This window comes from Mya arenaria, chromosome 13, assembly GCF_026914265.1.
Source record: "Mya arenaria isolate MELC-2E11 chromosome 13, ASM2691426v1".
In the NCBI taxonomy this organism is placed as follows: Eukaryota; Metazoa; Mollusca; class Bivalvia; order Myida; family Myidae; genus Mya; species Mya arenaria.
Window position 1 is genome coordinate 56,480,578 of NC_069134.1, and position 19,089 is coordinate 56,499,666.

At 33.3% G+C, this 19,089-nt stretch overlaps 1 protein-coding gene across 1 annotated transcript in view; it reads right to left on the reverse strand.

Moving 5' to 3' along the window:
• Positions 1–8,233, reverse strand: part of LOC128215407 (CD109 antigen-like) — a 30,897-nt gene extending 22,664 nt beyond the window's left edge. The window contains exons 1-5 of the mRNA XM_052922091.1: positions 8,066–8,233; positions 7,217–7,385; positions 4,448–4,518; positions 3,561–3,686; positions 2,539–2,578 (exon numbers count right to left, since the gene is read on the reverse strand). Of these exons, the coding sequence (XP_052778051.1) occupies positions 2,539–2,578; positions 3,561–3,686; positions 4,448–4,518; positions 7,217–7,385; positions 8,066–8,233 (574 nt within the window). The remainder of the gene's footprint in view (positions 1–2,538; positions 2,579–3,560; positions 3,687–4,447; positions 4,519–7,216; positions 7,386–8,065) is intronic.
• Positions 8,234–19,089: the final 10,856 nt, after the last annotated feature.

Genomic DNA, 19,089 nt, shown 5'->3' on the forward strand with positions numbered 1-19,089 from the left:
CCTGGGGCGCGACTGAAAGTCTAATTTATAAAAATAATCAACCTTTCTATCACATCGATTAATGTAGAGAAAAGTGTTAGCTCAATATTTATGCGAAAAGCTCCTGAAACAATCTCAGTAGAAAATTGTTTAAACATAAACCCGGTTTAATGGCACTTAGTAAACGCCAAAGACATAAAACATAAAATCACAAACAAGAAACAAACAAGAAACAAGGAAGAACAGCACAAAACTCCACAAGCAGCACAGTGCATACATACTATAAATAAAAAAACTAGGTATGTTTATCAAGGATTGTTAAGTACCGCCTTGGAACGGTCAGTAAAATGTAAATTTACTGGGGGGTTAAACTAGTTTATGTGCACAATTCTCACTCTTATCCCAACAATCCTGAATAAAGATAAAACGCAAAAGGTTAATCTTATCAAAGTATGCATTAACCTGAGTTAACTTAACAATAAAACAAAGAATAATAATAAATTTATAGGTAAACCCCAAGTACTTCTATAGTTAGAGATCCCAACTCTATCTGCAGACGGAGGAATACAATTCATAACACCTAATGCAAAAACTTTTCAAATATACGATGCAGTCATAGTTTGAAACTATAAACATTACACACAGCCTGCCTTATGAAAATAAAAGGTTTAAAACGGTGTGCTCATAGAGTTTTATTTTAAAAAGCATCATTGTACTGGGAACAAATAGAGAAAACATTATTTCAAAAGAAATACTGTCGGTGACAACCATCTCAGCTTCACTATGAAACGAATGATGAAGAACGCTGGGGTGTATCCAAACAAACGACTCCCTGATCAGAGCGTCAAAAATACTTCGTCCAGATATTGAATGACAACAATGTTTCTGCGAACCAGATTATGCATATATCGGGACACAGGAACATTGCATATGTAAACAACTAAAGCCATGCAAATCCGAATCAACAGAAGGAAATATCCAACATCATTTATTATCAGAAGCCCGGACGGCATTTTAAAAAGGCTAGTCTACTTCCATGCAAAATGCTATACTGTTCACCAGTCACTGAAACCACATCAAATCTCACTTTTTTTATTGATTTTATAACAGTTTTGGTGCTCCAATTCACGGAGGTAATATTTATGTGCACATGCGTCAAAATGAAATAAATGCATGCTGTAATTCACAGGCTTCAAAGCGAATTCGCACTATTAAAAGCGATTGTGACGTTGACTAACGTTCTTTTTCAACGTCAACGGCCATATGACAAGTACACACTCGCGTACTTACTAATGACGCCACGCAGTTATGGCATTGCTCTTATTATTGATTTGCATGGTTTGAAATGGATTGAAATATGTATTTGTATTGTTTTTAAGTGAAATCTTTGAAAATGTGTTGATAATTGAACATAAATTATGGGGGGGGTTATTGTAAATTTGTTTGTGGATAAAGCATTCTAATAACAAACAATGTTATTCTTCACACTAGAACACGAGAATGTGAGTTAAAAAAAACTTTGACCTAGACTTCGACCATAATTACTTATATTATAAATATAATCTGAAATTCGTTATTATTTTGTATCAAAAAAACTCGTCATATAAAAATGAACTCATTTAATAATTTCGTTACAAAAAAGACACTCACTTGAGATCCTATGTTTATCAATTATGCAAGTGTTAGGACAAATATCTTATCATTTAAGCAAGAGGGCAATCAGGGTTAAGACAACAGGTTTGTACTACTTTGTCTTAAATGTCAAGCCATGAAATAAATAAAAATCATATCAACCATAAGTCTTGATACATTTTACATAATACAGTAAGTCGTTACATTCAGACACCATGACATGAATACATTTAATGCCACTATTAATGATTTGTAGTATTAAAACGCATCATTGTCACATATTACAACTCAAAAGAGCGAATCATTATTGCAAGAAGAAGGGTCGCAAAAGCATTTCTATAAGTTAGTATACGTTTAAACTATTTTTAATGATTCATGTAGGTACATGGGCAGTGCAAAGGTTTAAACGCGTGGCGTCATGGATACTGATAATTACATCGGAAATGAACTGATGATAGATTGGCAACGACTGCTTGTTTTACTTGCATGGATAGCTTCGAACTCTTATAAGTAGAAGCACAAATTTGGTATCGCAACCTCTCTGAAGATTAATATACTGTGGCAGTTATACCATTGATCCGGAAATCTTTTACTAAAGTGAAATGCGATTTACTATATATTTATATAGTAAATCGTATCTCATTATAAATATATTCAATCTAAACTTTTCCAGAAAGTACTTAAATATGTAACGATGTGAGTGGTTCATAATCAATTGTGAATACGTTTTTGTTTAGCACGTTGACAACAGCTATCATAACACCTAACCATCTTGACGGAATGAAGCTATAAAATAAGCTTAATTTTCCATTTTTTTATCATTTGTGGAAGTCCGGAAAACCACTTATGGACAATATATAGAGAACATGCAGATTATTTACGGTTTAAGCTTAATATGGGAGTTGATAGATTTTAAATTAGTTTTACCTAATTCTTCAACGTCGAAATAGGTTGCTGATGTAAAGTTCTGAAATATAAGTACATGTATTTTTCTACCTTTTACATTTTGATTTACTCATAACACATCACATACAAAACATTTTCTTATTTCAATAGTGTTTAACTCCTTATAACTTCTTAGTTGCATACAGCCATTATTAGGTAAAATGTTGAGTAATCATGTAAGAATGTTAACACGGTTTAACGTCATTGATAATTAGTTCGTGGGATATAGCCTATTAAAGCAAAACATCAATAATACTTGTAATATTTATGGACCAAAAAGTTATAAGTGATCTTTACACATACTTACTCTGCTTAAAACTGATCATATGCAATTTCACATAGATAGTGATTGAGTTCCATTACAAAGTACTGCAAATATTGCTGATGTTTCTAAATGTTGAATATTCACATTTTTATCATGTCATTTAATTGATCAATGAAAACTGCAAGCCCAGTAGCCGATTATTAAAAAAACATTGTTAAGGGGCACAAGGCAAAGTCCCAAAATGACAATAAACTTGAGGCACAAACTCATTGTTTCCAATTGTAAAATAGTGTTATCGCTATTTATAAACTTCGTGAAATTAGACAAAATGAAAACAAAAAATGTTAAAAAAGGACCTCGCGAAATTAAAAGGATAAACGCTATATAACACTTGCAACAAATTTCTCGAAAAATGTACGCCAGATAACACGATCAAGCTAAGCCCACAATTTAAGTTTTTTTTAAAAAAAACGCTGTGTAATAATCTCAAAATAAAAAATAGGAAACCTCAAGAAACATTTTAGATAAAAAAGTTTTGAACGTAATATCAAATTAAAACAAGTAATTTTCTGAATGAAATTATATAAATAGGCGTGTTGCTCGCGAGATATCCGGATAAATGTTTGACGAATTATATTTTTGAATCAAGTTATAAGCCTTTGAGTAGACTCATTTACAAGATGCAACTTTGAGCATTTTAAACAGAAATTTTAGGTGATATGCATGCTCTAACAAATACCTCATTGGATACTTTGATAGTCCATTCCCCAAGAACGGGTTCATTGGACAATTCAATTCTACCAAAGTATACACCGCTAATATCTGAAACGTTGGCCCAGCGTCGTACGCGGTTGGAATCCGCGTCCTGGAAAAAACAAAATTATAATTTATGCGTTCTATAAATCATAATAATGTTGTTTTTTTTATCATTAATGAACAGAATACGTATTCAAAGTCGTTAGTAAAGGGTTATATAAATGAGAGATCTATAGTTAATAAATGCTTTTTAGTTAACCGAACATATTTATATTTTTAAGAAATAAGTAAAAACGCATTTGCAATGAATACGCTTTAGGACTTGAATCTGAGATGTTGAAGTATCCTTCCAAGACTTTGTTTCTAACCTTAAGTGTCTGTTGGACAGCGATGTGTGTGAAATCACACACGGTTGTATTAACTGTGTGGCTTTTAAGCTTATTATTACAGCGAAATCATGTTTAATATTAGTTATCACTTCTATTTAGTCTGGGTACAGTAAAGCGTTTTTCCCGAGCAAGAAACAACAGAAGATGTCACCCGAAAGGAGAAAACAAACTGCATGCTGGCATTCGAATGATTAAGGTCGGGTTAAAAGATAGGGATGGTCGGGAATTCGGAAGAAAACATGGTTGTTACGCCTTAGAGATAACATTATAATCGCCGGAACGATTCAGATTTGATCGTTTTGAAAGCTTTTGTTGAAAACGACAGTCAAAGTTCCATCTGTTAAATTCAGCGAATTATTCAGGTTTGTGTTAAAGACCCAATATATACTCAGGCGTATGTCAACTAAACGCAACCTTAACAAGTAATGTAACACTATTTTACTAATCATATTATTCTTAAAAAAGAAAGAAGAACACTTACGAATATGTCTATGGTGAATGTTTCCAGAAGCACTTTTCGTTGTTCGTTTATGACAAGGATTCGGAACTGGACTGAAATACAATTTCGCGATATAAATATTCTATTTCAGTTTATAGAGCATGTGGAATCTCATTTAGCCTATAGCCAATAACAAATATTTCAAACTTTACTAAGACTACTAGTCAAATGACAAATCACAGCAAGTTATAAATAACTTGTTAATTAAAAATGTTAAAATGTTAAAATTAATTTAGTTATTGAAAATTCTGCAAGACAAAAATGGAATAAGACTTAATATAGCCATTTGGAAAAATGAGGAGTTTCAAACACAAACAATTTTTGCCTTGCATAGACGAATAACAGTTCTTATTATCATAATAAGCATTAATTATTTGCATGTTTTTATCTATTGACTTTAGTATTTTGCAGGTCACTGTCATTATAAGAAATGTACTTTAATAAATGGAGCCTAGATGTAAATATAAGTAAACCAAGCAAATTCGTTGAATTGCTTACCCCTGCCTAATTAGGCAAAGTTCATGGTTTGATAAACATACCTAGTTTTTTATATATAGTATGTATGCACTGTGCATCTTGTTGAGTTGTGTGCTGTTCTTCCATGTTTCTTGTTAATATATTATGCTACATGTCTTTGGCGTTTACCCCAGTGCCATTAAACTGAGCTTGTTTCTGTAGCTTTTCGCATAAATATTGGAAATGAAAAGTAGGTGGAATATTCCTATATTAACTTGTAATATGGCTGCAGAGAAATGGACTGTTATGAACGCTGGATAAAAGTTTGAGTTTGTTTTGAATTATTTGAAATAAAAGTTTTGTTTATAGAGTAACATTTGTAATAGTTTCTATGAATTTGAATGATTTCAAAGTGAAAGTTCAGATTTGTCTGAAGTGATAACAGTAAGGAAAAGTTGTCCATAAATATAACCCTTTAATTGATTTGACCAAGTGACCTAGTTTTTGACCCCATGTGACCCACATTTATAAGAGATCGAGATTTTATCAAGAAGGACATTCTGACCAAGTTTAAACATCATCTGACTCATTCGTATCACGATATTGTACCAGACAGAAAACAATGTGACAGACCGACGAAAGGACGGACGGAATGACGGACGGACGGACAACGACAAAACAATATCCCCCTCCCGAAATCTTCGATTCAGTGGGGGATAACAAAAGCCATCATATGTCGTTAATTAATGAGATGGTCATTTAAGAAATACAAAGTTTCTATACAAAAACTAATTTAATTGTTGGTGACTCCTAATATTTGGGGACTGTTTCCAGTTACACGGATACATTTGCCAGGAGCTATGAAAACCTAGTTGGAAAAACCCTTAAGGCACTAAATAAATTATTAGCTTCTTGCAATATCAAACCAAAAATTAGTTGTCAATTATTTGAAACCTTTGTGGGCTCAATACTAAGTTATGGGTCAGAGGTTTAGGGAATTGATCAATGTTATTGAAACAGATTATGTTATTATCAGGGAAATATGTAATGTGTCTGTTCAAAACTGTTGGCTATAGTTTGGTTACTTATATCAAAAATATTCTGAGCAAGCATGCCTATGCATATATTTTTTATAATACGTCTTATATGATGTGAAGACAAGTGTTAGTTTGTTCAAATAAACATCTATTGATACATTTAAGCAAACATGGTGTAATCACAAGGCTGGAAGTAGTGTTCTTAACCTGTATATTAATATAAAAAGTACATTAGTCTTTGAACGGTACTTGAATATTTACCACATGATTTACGAAGCTGTATTACTAGATTAAGACTGTCTGCTTATTCATTAAGAATACACACCGGTAAATAATAGATATGCAAATAATAACATTTGTAGAAATAAACGTTACTGTACTTTTTGAAATTCCAATGATCTATAAGATGAATTTCATTTTATATTAATAATATCTGTCATGTGTTTCCGTTCCGGATAGAAAAATCTGACCCGAGGGCACCTGCGTTGCCAGGTAACGAGGCTTGCCGAGTTACCGGCAACGCAGCGTGCCCGAGGGTCGGATTTTTCTATCCGGAACGGACACACATGATAGATATGTTTTCTAGCATACTTTAAATCACATTGTTTTGTGAAGAAAATACATAAATAGCGTTGTTTTGTTCATTTCACCAAAAAGCGCGTGTGATGAGGTTTATTGACGTCATGACGCGTAGTAATTTGTATTTACTGCATACGTCAATGAGTTCCTACGATATCACGTCTTTTAAGGGTTATTTTGTTTTGTTTTTAAGATATATTTTTGTCAAGTTCATGTTTATGGAGCTTATCTATTGAAATCGCATAATAATGGTTACATAAAGTGCATTATAAAATAAATAAAAAGTATTACGTCACAGCGCGTGACTCATCTGGCATGGGGGGGTGCCAGATGGAATTTTCCAGCACGGCTAAATTCACCGGAAATGCCTATCTGGTGTGCTAGAATAATATGTCCTTGTTATAATGATATCAGAAGGAAGAAAATATCTTAAGAAATATTTTTGTGTCAGACGACCAAGCATGTATACGTTTATAGAACTGCTAGAATCAGACAACAAACGTACTGTATTTAAATTATCAAAATATATACAAACATTTCTTTAACATAGAACTTCTATTACATATAGTGATTAGTTTAAAATCCGTTAAGAGGAAAAGACAATGTGTTCCTGGTAATGAAATAAGAGGCCACTACCTTTTGTAAGATCCAATCACCTATATGACTTAACCTCTCTCACCAGTTTGTCCAGCCTTGTAGATGCCTTTGTCCGTCTGTACTAGCGGAAATGGCCTGTCGACATCATCACCGTGTATATCAGGGTTGAAGTACCGGTTACCAACCCGCTCTCCATCCTTAGTCACAGTAAGGCGCCCTCTGTATTCACCCGATTTTAATTTCTTCGGAAACTGACAAATAAATTTTAAAGAAGATTTCAGATCAACACGTTTTACCTGCCTAACAGATCTGTGTTCTCAGTTTAATATATTATCAGTTATGGTAATGTCAGTACAAAACGAAGTTAATTAACAACTGTCTTAATGCAACACACAGTATTTACTCCATTATACCGTTGCCTTTTCTTTCTTAACATGTGTTACCTGCCTAACAGATCTTTGTTCTCAGTTTTATATATTATCAGTTATGGTAATGTCAGTACAATACGAAGTTTATAATCATCTGTATTAATGCAACACACATTATTTACTCTATTATAACGTTGTTTTTGCTTTCATATGTTTTTAAATGCATCTCAATAAATATTACGTAAGGACATTCAAAACAATACCTTTGGTTTGTACAAAATGGCTGAGAAGTAATGGGTTTTTTATATTCATGTTTCGAGTACATAATATTAAACTCACCTTAACACTTAACATTCTTCTTGGTGTATCTTAAAAAGACAGATGCAATTAATACCATTTTTATAGTGGACATTTCAGTAAAAGTCATAGGAATATTTGAAAGTTGGTATTGTTGTTGTTGATTTAATATATATAGTTATATCTTGTATCTGTTAATACTTCAAGATCATATACAGCGTTAATAACGCCATTATCTATAGAGGTCAACCTTTATCCGCCCGTACTCTGACTATGCCGGGCAAAAATGTATTCGGCGATACAGGAGTCAGAGACAAGCGTATCACGTGACTGCCAGTCATAGGGTTGTTAACGTCATTGTAGGCAGATGCCAAGTCGCAAATAACAACGAAATCGTGGCCTCGGACAATGCGACTAGGAATGATCGTGTCCATTTTCCTACATAGTTGAATATATGTTAGTATCATTGTGTGTTCATGTTTATGAAGGTAGTGAGGATTCGGGTAAGATTTGTTCGACAATATTAAAATAAAGACATCTTACTTTTGATTATTGTAACATGAAACAGGTAGCTTAGTAGATGTGCTTATACTATATTCTAAGGAGAGTTGTAAATAAGCTGGTACTCAACTTCAACAATACTAAGCTTTGTTGATGTGAAGTGAAAACCTATACCTCTTTACCACTCCAATACTAATAAATCATATACATCAACCAGGAGAGAATATTTAAGTATGAAGGATTGCAACAGCTGTCCACAAAGTAAGCCTATTTTATTTCCATAATTCTTTAATTTCTGTTTATTGACATATGAAGCAAACAAAAGAAGAAAATGTTCCACAATGAGAATTCATTTTAAGAATTATGCCAGTATTGCATATATACATACACGATCAAAGTCGATATTGGCATGTAAAATACTTAAGAAATGTTTTTGTCCCGACGTTTATAAATTACAAGGAAATTCAAAATCTAATAATGCCCATTAAATGGTGACATATTGTTTTCGAAGATAAACAACAATTGCTATGTTTGATATAAAAGGCTTCAACGAACATGCACTTCGAATACCAGCCTATTACTCTTAGATTTATCAGACCTCAATTGAATTGAAAGCATACCAATAACTATACGTGGCCGCCTCCACTGAACAGCCCAGGAAAACCAACCAACACAGCGCGAACATGCCTTCGCCTTAAACACAATGCATATAATATGAAACGGATTCTTGTTGTATTGCTTCTGAAGGAATTTGTATACATATATATATATATATATATATATGTATAAGTCGGTAACTTCTGTTCGTGTTATTATTGTACGATGAAATTGTTATTCTACATGTGTGCCAAGCATGTTACATAACTTAAATACAGTCAAAACTCGCGATGTCGAAGTCGTCGGGACTTACGGGAAATACTAATATATAACGAAAATTTGATATAACCGACATTCAAAACATGTATAACTAAACCCAACATATATGAAAAAAGTTCTACTTAACCAGAACATCGAGCTTACAGAGTTCGACATAGCGAGTTTCGACTGTATAAATATTGATAAGATAGACATGATAACACATATTTCAAGTCGACAAAATAGCAACAATATAACACATGACAAAGTGAATTTTTGTTTTATAAAACTGGTACAGTATATGGTATACCTAATATATTAAAGCAAAACTGGTAATCTGAATGGCATAACATAGTTTGTAAAAAGTTATAAAACGCACTATATACGAGTATATGAAGAGATATATATGGGGGGGGGGGGGGGTAAATAGAGGTTAGCACAGATATATAGTTAAACATTGTCTAAAGGGTATCATACAAACACACACGATAATTGAAAAGCAAATGTTTCTCGTGACATATATTTAAAAAGAATATAATAAAAGAGAAAATCTCACAAAAAGGTACTAGAATTAGTCTTATTGACAGAAATCCTAGTAGTACTTTATATATTTGTAATGCACCAATTTGGTAACTATCAGTTTTTGTCATTGAAAAATTATAACAGTACAACATAAGTACAGATCAAACGCAACATAAACATGGTAGATAGTATACACTATGACAGAAAACAATATATGTTTGTACCAGTACAATAAATACATTCCAACACAATATTAATAAAGGCAACACTAGTGGCTTGACTTTACCGTACTTTTCATATTCCATGTTCGCTTAATCTCACAAAACCTCGCGTCTTGTTTTATAGCAACACCAGATCTATACGCGCATGCGTAACCCAAGGGACTGGATTTTGCGTATGAGCAAAAAGCCGGCTTTCGACTGGATTGATTCGTTTGCATGGTATTCGTAGATTACATGGAGTTAGTTGATCAGTTAAAATATGATGTGTTTTAATTTTCGTCTTAATTGTCAAGTTCAGGCTGGCTTCGAGTAGGTTTATTTTTCAATGTTGCTATTATTGATAAGTGTTGAGACAATTGTTATTTTACTTATCGAGTTCCTTTTCCGCTGACCTTTACAAGGCGGTGACCTCAACAATAGTAATAAAGATCAGTAGATGTTTGTGTAGTTTATTATAGAATTGTTTGTGTCAGTATGTGTCTGTAAGGCCTTAACCACGAGATTGTCTTTGCATTTTGTGGCTAATGTGCATATACCTGTAATATCTATTGTATTATTTAAAAGAATTCACTCATATTTTGGCACCATTCTTTCAAGGAAATGCATCTGAAGTCACTTTTATTTTAATATTTGTACTTTGTAACCCCAATATTGCAGACCTGAAAATATACTTAAAGTATAACAAATATTCTGATTTTAAGGGGAGCCTACCGGCGTTGGTATAGTCCAGAAAAAAAGAAAAAACGTATAACAAAACAACATGCCCACATGAACTCCAACACACACATACGGATAAATTAACCTTTAAGCCTATTGTTGAAACGCTTTGTTAACGCCACTCAAAATTAAGGGCTTTAATAGACACTATTCGAGCGTTAATCAACATTCTAAAAGGAGTCCAGCCATCAGTATCTTAGTTTTAACACTCCTAATGATGTGCCATATTTTATTTCGTCATGCAAAAACTACATTTTACCAAAACATGAGTTAGTCCCTTACAAGCAAAAATAATAACTTGGTTGCTAAATGACTGGTCAATATCAGACATTAACAACTTATCAGGCTTTCTAGATAAAGAGGGTATTTGAAGATAAATAGTACCGAATGGTAAGACAATAACATCTCGACTCCAACTTTGTCCAAATTGTTGCAGCAATGTCCATGTTGCTACAGACCATTTCGGGAATAGTAAAAAATGCGTTTGCAATATGTCACAAAGGCGTGCTTATAAAACAATACTATCTGAAGTTCTACGACCACTTGCATGTCTTAAAAATCTTTAATATGACGTTTTTTAAACCTTTTAAACGACGAAGCTGAAAACCTACATTCAAATCAAATTTTAAGAAAGAACAATGCGTAGTTGTTTGGTATTTTGAAGTTTTATCAAAGGGACAATTATAAATAGTAAGTAATAAATGTAAACACAATGGGCAGTTGCATCAGCTTAATATACTTACATATGCGATTAGTTATTCGAGAACTAAGCACAAGTTTATTTTTTTTCTCTTTAAACAAACTATTCAAGTACCTTTTGGTAGAACGTCTGTTTTTATGAAAGATGACATAGACTCATCATAGCCTTACTATCGTTGTCGGCGTCGTGTTCGGTTGCATGCAAAAACTTAATCCTTAGCAAGAACGTTACGAAAGACAAAAACATAAACTGTGGTACGCTATTAACAGTGCCAAGTTATGTCTCATCAACGGCTAGAAAACAACAACAACAGGTTATGATTGGTATGTCGTGCTGTAAAATTCATTATCGTCTTTCTTGAGTTTGTTGTTGCTGTTGATGTTGTTGTTGTTATGTTTCCATGCATCTTGTATTATTCCAGTAATCATGGAAATATTTGTATAATGGTGAAATCATATCATTACCGACAGGCTGTGAAGCTGTAGCGGTTTATGTTCATAACACTTTGTAATCTCCTAAGACTGCTTTGTATTCTTAAATGGCAATGGCGAAAACATCAAAGCAATCCGATTATGCTTAGATAGTATTATAGTTATTAATGCTCTTGAAACGTGAATGCGTTCAACCGTCCCAAGTTCTAACACAATATAAAGAGACGTTACTTAACACTATTGTCCTTGTAGATGGATCTATCCATACATATTCAAGCTGCAATTGTCATACCCTTTAACTTGAACACATCTTTCTTATTTCATATTTACAAAAGTTAAAGTTCAACAATAGAAAGGATTTTAAAACATGCAATGTAATTGCTTTTACTAAATCCTTGTAGGAGTGTACAGGTACGGAGGCACAAAAACTCGGTGTATGATGTGCACAATATGAGGACAAATATTATCTTGAATAAGCCTAGTGATATATTTTTACAGAAACTGTTTAAAGTATTTCAATACATGTACTTTATCTTGAGTATTCTTAGAATTATACAAAAACGCAAGAGTGTAGTCTCTTTGATTTTGTGTGAAGTTGGGATTTGAATTCGCTGAAAGTATATACATTTCAGATATCTCAAAGGAGTGAATTCCACTGGCGGAAATAAACAAGTATAAGCTTGAGTGTTACAATAGACTATCTGCACTATTACGTAGGGCATATGGCTGATGTCGTGGCTAGGTAAACAGATCTGTAAGATACTCTGGGGTATGACCATTGCACATCTTAAAGAACATAATGAGGCGATGTTTGCGTCTTGTTTCTGCTAGCGTATCCCCGTTAAATTCAGACATAAGTCTGTCACTACTACAAGTTTGGTGTCACCGATGACAATTCTAGCCGTCTCGGGTTGGATAGCTTTTTTTAGTTCATTATTACAGTTGTCCCAGACAAAATTGGCATATTCGAGTAGAGTTCTGATAACAGTGACGTACAATTTATCAAAAATGCACGTAAAATAACTAACTTTAGAGGTCAAAACATACTAATTCTCTGGCATGCCTTGTTGAAGTTTGAAGATATGTGAGATGGAATTTGCCATCTGGGGTAAAGGTTGCCGGTGCTGCCTTGAGCTATGGGAACGTTGTCGAAATAAAGGGATGGTTGATTTTGTTTCTGATGTTCACAAGCAAACAGAACTGATTCATTTTAAGATGTAAGATTGTAAAAAGTTACAAGCCATTTTTTCGACCGAGATGATATTTGAGAAAGATCATCGTTAAGGATGGCTGCAGAAGTAACGAGACCTATGACGATGATGTAAAGATTGATGTAATCTACGATTTGGCGAATATTTGCCTTTATGCCATTGTAAATGGCATTAATAAAGATGATGAAGAGCAAAGGTACAACCAGTGTTCATAGTGAGCATTCCTGAATAAGAATGGGATAAACTACCCGTTGTTTGCAATCAGGACGATAAGAGGAGAACCAGTGAAAAGGGGAACCACTCATACAGATGGAATTCAGCTAATAAATTAGACCTTGATGCTTAACTCGATCGAACGCCGTTGATACATCGCAAAAATTCAGTCCGTACTTCTTCGCAATCATCAAAGGCTTTGAAAAAATACATTCTTGCTGATTAACGGATTTGATCAAACAAGATTGAAAGGATGTAAGTATTGTATTCGAGATGACGTAGTTGTAGAGGTAGTTGTGGATTCAGCACTCCATGAGTTTACCAAGCCTTCGTAGAAGCGATATTGGTCTATAATTGTAGGGTTTGGAAGGGTCAGATCTTTTGAAATTTGGACAAACGTTCGCAAACTTCCACGGAGAAAGGAAAGTAGAGTTTGTGGAAGTGATTTGTAAGAGGTAGAGCAAGTTTTTCTTTGCCTTCTTCTACATAGTAACCCTATGTATTCGCATTTCGGTTCAATAACCCTTGATATTCGAAATACACTTAATGATGTAGTTAACCATAGTATTTTGAAAACCCTTTTGGCAAATTTAATCGAACCGTAAGCATCAATACAAATACTTTGACAGAAAAGGCGTTTGAAATAAAATGTAAATAATTAATCGTTTAAAAGAAATTCATGCGATAAGTTGTTTTGCAATTAAGTTATTTAATATGTTATTTAATATGTTCATTATTATGCATAATAAATTATGATTATAACATCTGAATAATGCTGACAGGAACTCTAATGCTGTATCTAGGGTTGCCGACAACAGTAAATGACACTTAATCCAATGGGGTCCTTTGGTTAGTGAGGCATCAGAGCGGACCAAGATATAGAAGGGTCAACACCACACAGCAGTTAATTACAAAGCAGTTACTGTTACCACGCATGTAATGTGATGATTGTCAATATCTCTATCCAATTGGGGTGCTTTAGTTTTTACCGAGACAGTCGATCTATTCACCTTTAACCAATGTCGACCTCTGTGCTATTTAAATAAGTACTAGTATATGTTTTCGCTTTTATAGTACCATTGACACAAAAACAACCGTGCTACTTGCTCAAGTTGGTGACAACCCCCCGGATTATATTGGGATATGCATTTGGATATTTTGCCGTTTGTATCGTTCAACGAATAAAACAGCTGAGGTATAAACGGCCAAAAATGGCGTGTATGTACATTCGCATGTCAAACATTATCAATCATTACAGTTAATGCAAAGTTTGAGAAACATATTGCCTTTTAACAATAAAACGATTGTGAATGCCAGGACGTTTAAATTCCGCAGTTCGAATGCCAAGTTAATAAAATTCGGAAATCTGAAAAAACAATTACTTGATGCAGTCCGTTTAAAATTCTACATCGCTATTAGTCTTTTCCAGGTTGACCCAGGAAAGCTGATTACACCTTGCTCTTTATAGATCCCATTTGTAACCATCTCTTACGCAGTGATCTCTCTTAAAGAGCAGGGAAAATCCCGTTTAAAAATAATAGAATATAATCTATACAATATTGTTTTGGTAAATATTCCTTTTATACGTTTGTATATAGTTGTACGTTTATATAACTTTCATTAAATAGTGTTATTTTCAAATTTAAAAATGAAATATTATTTTAAATAAATATGACATCACGTGATTTTAATCATCATCACATGGAATATGGCCTGGGCAACTTCCACACGACTTTCATTGCGATAAGCACATGAAACTTATGGACAAACATGGAATTTAAGTGTTCTTTTTAGTATGCATGTATACAAACAGGAAAATAGTTCCACTCAGCGTAATTCAGTTATTGTTCTAATATATTGTTGTTTTAATGTATAACACACAGAAAAGAACGACATAACCGCATAATTAATTGCGGAATAACTGATAATATAGACTTCTATATTAAATAATGATAATGTACGATTTCATTTTCTAATTAATACACTGTCAAACGCCTTTCTTTATATTGTTCGTAAGGATAACTACATCAAAAGGTTTTTGCAACATACAACGATTAACGACATAAGAAGGTGTTTCCAGAATACAAAGGATATTTACACTTAAAGATGTATCGTAAGACAAAGGGAACGCTAATTGCATGTTTTATTTGTACGGATATTCTAACGAACAAATACAAGAAGTGTTGACATGGCGTATCTAATGATTAAATTACAGATTTGGGCGAGTATACTCATGAAAAGAGATCGTGATCTATCTCACGTTTCAAGGTTCTATATAAATAACATACCCTTTAACTATAAGTAAGTGCATAATCGGATTGGTTTGATCTTTTAAGCATGTTCCAGTTTAGAAGACAAAGCCGTTTACACTAGGACATTAGAAGGTGTTATGAACTTAACTTACTTAAGCTGTCTCAGCCTGTCAGGTCAATGAATAATTAGATAATCAAAGCGCTGAAAGCACTGGGGTGTTTACTGCGTTAACAAAACAATGAGCATGTATTAGAATTTTAGGACGGAATTTCATATAAACGCTTTCCGGATCCGTTTTCCGCATCTGTTTTGCAGAACCGACATTCTGTGTACGCAAAGATATTAAGAAAATCGTAAAGCTGGTTAGTAATGTCATCTGATTGTATGTGAATAGCCGCAATACTCTCCAGAATTACAATTAAAAAGGTATGATATGCATTATAAAACAAGCCGAATGAGAATGTGTCATGTAGAGCAAGTGTCCAAAGACAGATAAAACATATTATCGGCATGTTTTTCTTTACGATCATGTATTTTGTTTCTAATCTGATCGTTAAATTGAGGGTTTTGTCACCGAAAATTGTTCGCTGCATGATTGTGAGCTGATGCTGATCGGATGCGTATGCAGGGATGCAGAAAAAAACGACATTTTACAGATTTGGATTGCGATCAGCGGAAGCGGACAACGTTTACATGAAATACCTGCCGGTATCGCATTTCAGTTGCTGACAAAGTGAATTGATATGTCCACAAAAAAGTACATTGACGTCGTCAGCGACGGTCCTAGAGGGGGACACATTGCCCCCCCCCTCCCCGATAGCCGGCATATGAACCCTGAAACAACTAATTTAACCTTAAGTTGATACATAAAACAAGTAAAACGCTGTTAATGTATATATTCAATAACATATAATTTGAATGTATCAACAATTTTATACGTGTCATGTTTTTAATACCTCAGTGAAAGATATCTTTGAGGGGTTTGCAGGTTTTGCCCCCAACCTCTCAGTTACTTTATATTGCCACTGTTTGTTGTAGATATTCAACAATGTATTGAGTACGCTGTAATATAAAAGTGTATATAAATATATAAAAATAAATATATATTTGACAATTCATGAAATTTCTATTTCGAAATATCTATAATTTGAAAATGAAATCGATTTTTTTTTTAATTTAGGTGTATACATAAAAGACTCACTGTGAGTCACTCATTTTAAACGGTTATTTTCTCACTTACATAATTTGTCACGATATCCTGAAATCACTCTCTAGCAACATTTACTTACATGTTTTCATGAAACCTTTCTTATTTTTTGAAAAATGTATAAGCATACCGTACAAGTATTTTGAATAATCAAACGTACAAAAAATGCAATACTTCATAAAATACATACGCTCGGCTGATGATTTTTGTGCGCGATGTTATCTTTTTCAGTGCAGCTCAAATTTTATTGTTCAAAAGGCCTCCGGCCCATGCACAAACACAAGAGCATACATTTATGATACTAACGTGATAGATAATGACAATGACATGAAATGATATCCAACTTAAACTCCAATAAAATATTTTCTTTCATCAAATGCATAATAAATAAACATTGCTACATACGCTACATACACGTATGATCAAAGCAATTGTTCTAGATATTAAAGTATTCAATTTATCAATAGTAGAGTATTCTCGATAGTACTTTGCAATATAAACATTTCTTAAAACAATATATAAAGGACATATCAACAAGAATTCATGTTCAATATTACATTCGCAGTATGGGCAAGTGCGTTTTTCTCTCTGTATCCCATAATGTATATCAGTTCCAATAGGAGGATTATGTACACACCATCTTAATGATGCAAAACATTTACGAAATTTAGCTACATCAAAAATATAATCATATGGTTCAATTGTGTTTTTTTATTGAGAAAATAATGATTACTTTCTATTCGCAATAAATCTGGCTCTCCACATTTGTAAGTACTTATCTTTAAACCTATTAGTATACACAACTATAAGTCTGAGTAATATAGCTTATTTGGCATAACTTTTGTATCAAATACTTGCATGCCTTCATAAACATGCCTATGGGACATAGTTCAACATTTCGTTAAATGAAACAAAAGAGTATGTAACAACAACCTTTTGCTTGTCTTAGGTGGAGTCGAGATTTTCAATTGAATTGTCGGTACTGTTTAATTTCAGAATAGTATTATTCACACACAAATGCCTATTAAGTAATTAACAGTTGGTGTAAACCGGTAAGTTAGTTAGTTACCCATTTCCGTTTTCTGCATTGAAGAATAGAATAATCATTACAAAGACACATGCAATTATGAAAAAAAATATGTTTAGGTTCAGTCCTAACAGACACAAATACCATCCAAACACTACAAAACACACTACCAATGCATTACAATATATTGACCAATAAATCTTGGGGCTACAGCCTTAAATTGGTCAGCGGAACAGTTAACTGTAGATCACACTTGTCCAAACACTTATCAATACTAGCAATTATTAATCAATTATTAAGTATTTGACGAGATACAGATACAATTGCGGTACCAATACCAGACAATTGAGGACAATATATGACAGAACTCGCTCATTATCGACCAAACTCGGCCAATATCAACCAAACTCGGCAAATATGAGTTTCCTCCGTTTTGATTGGCTACAAAACAAATATAGAATTTGAGAAACGGACCACTTTTATTGGCTGTCGAATATCCCCATAATATGAGAAATATGCTAGATATAATTTTAAATGGTAGTCATTTTGTGTTCCGTTTTTCCCACTGTTCTGAATATTTTGTGCTTCGTTTAAACCTTTTTGGAATTACTAGCCCATTAAGTACGTCCATCATTTTGTATGGTTTGATATTACAGTTGTAGTTAACCTTTTTGTGGATTTTACGATGATTATCGTTTTAAAAAACGCCAAGATGACCGAGGAAAGGTTAAAAAAATCGGCAAACGATTTACGAAATAAAGACGAAAAGACATGCTTCCTTAGGCTGTACAGTTCTTTATTATGTGTAATGTCACTGAAATCATACATGTTAAAATCAGCAAAGGCAAGTATAGAAAAGCATCATGAATGAATAAATAGGTTTCATATTTAAACTTATGGTAAGTTAATAGAATGTTTACAAGCAAAATGTCGTGCCATTCGTAATAGTTAATTAATAAAATAATGATTAATTAGTTTATTTCACAAAGGCCGTGTTATTTGTCCTCGGTACAGCTACCCTAGGACAAATAACTGGGCATATGTTGTTTTGTTGCTACGTATCCGCCTCGAAATAATATTATTTTTTCTTATCTATCTTATGAATATTCACGTATAATTTCAATATATGTTCCACATACTTAAAATTAACATCATTGTATAGTAACACAAACATAATAAACTCAGATCTATTGGAAAAGGCATTTTCTATGTATAGTGTTAAAGGTGGAGGCTTGTTGGCGGTATGTTGGCTACTTATGCCTGGTCTGGTCATTCGAGGCCGGGTACATCTATAGGTATGCATATAACGCATTTCGAGTCTCATTTTTAAGTGCCATATGCCATTGTTACATGTAAATGTTTTCTGTGTTTTTTTAGTTGTCACAATCGTGTAATTTGGTCATTTAGGCGCTTTTCAGTTTTGTAAATTAAC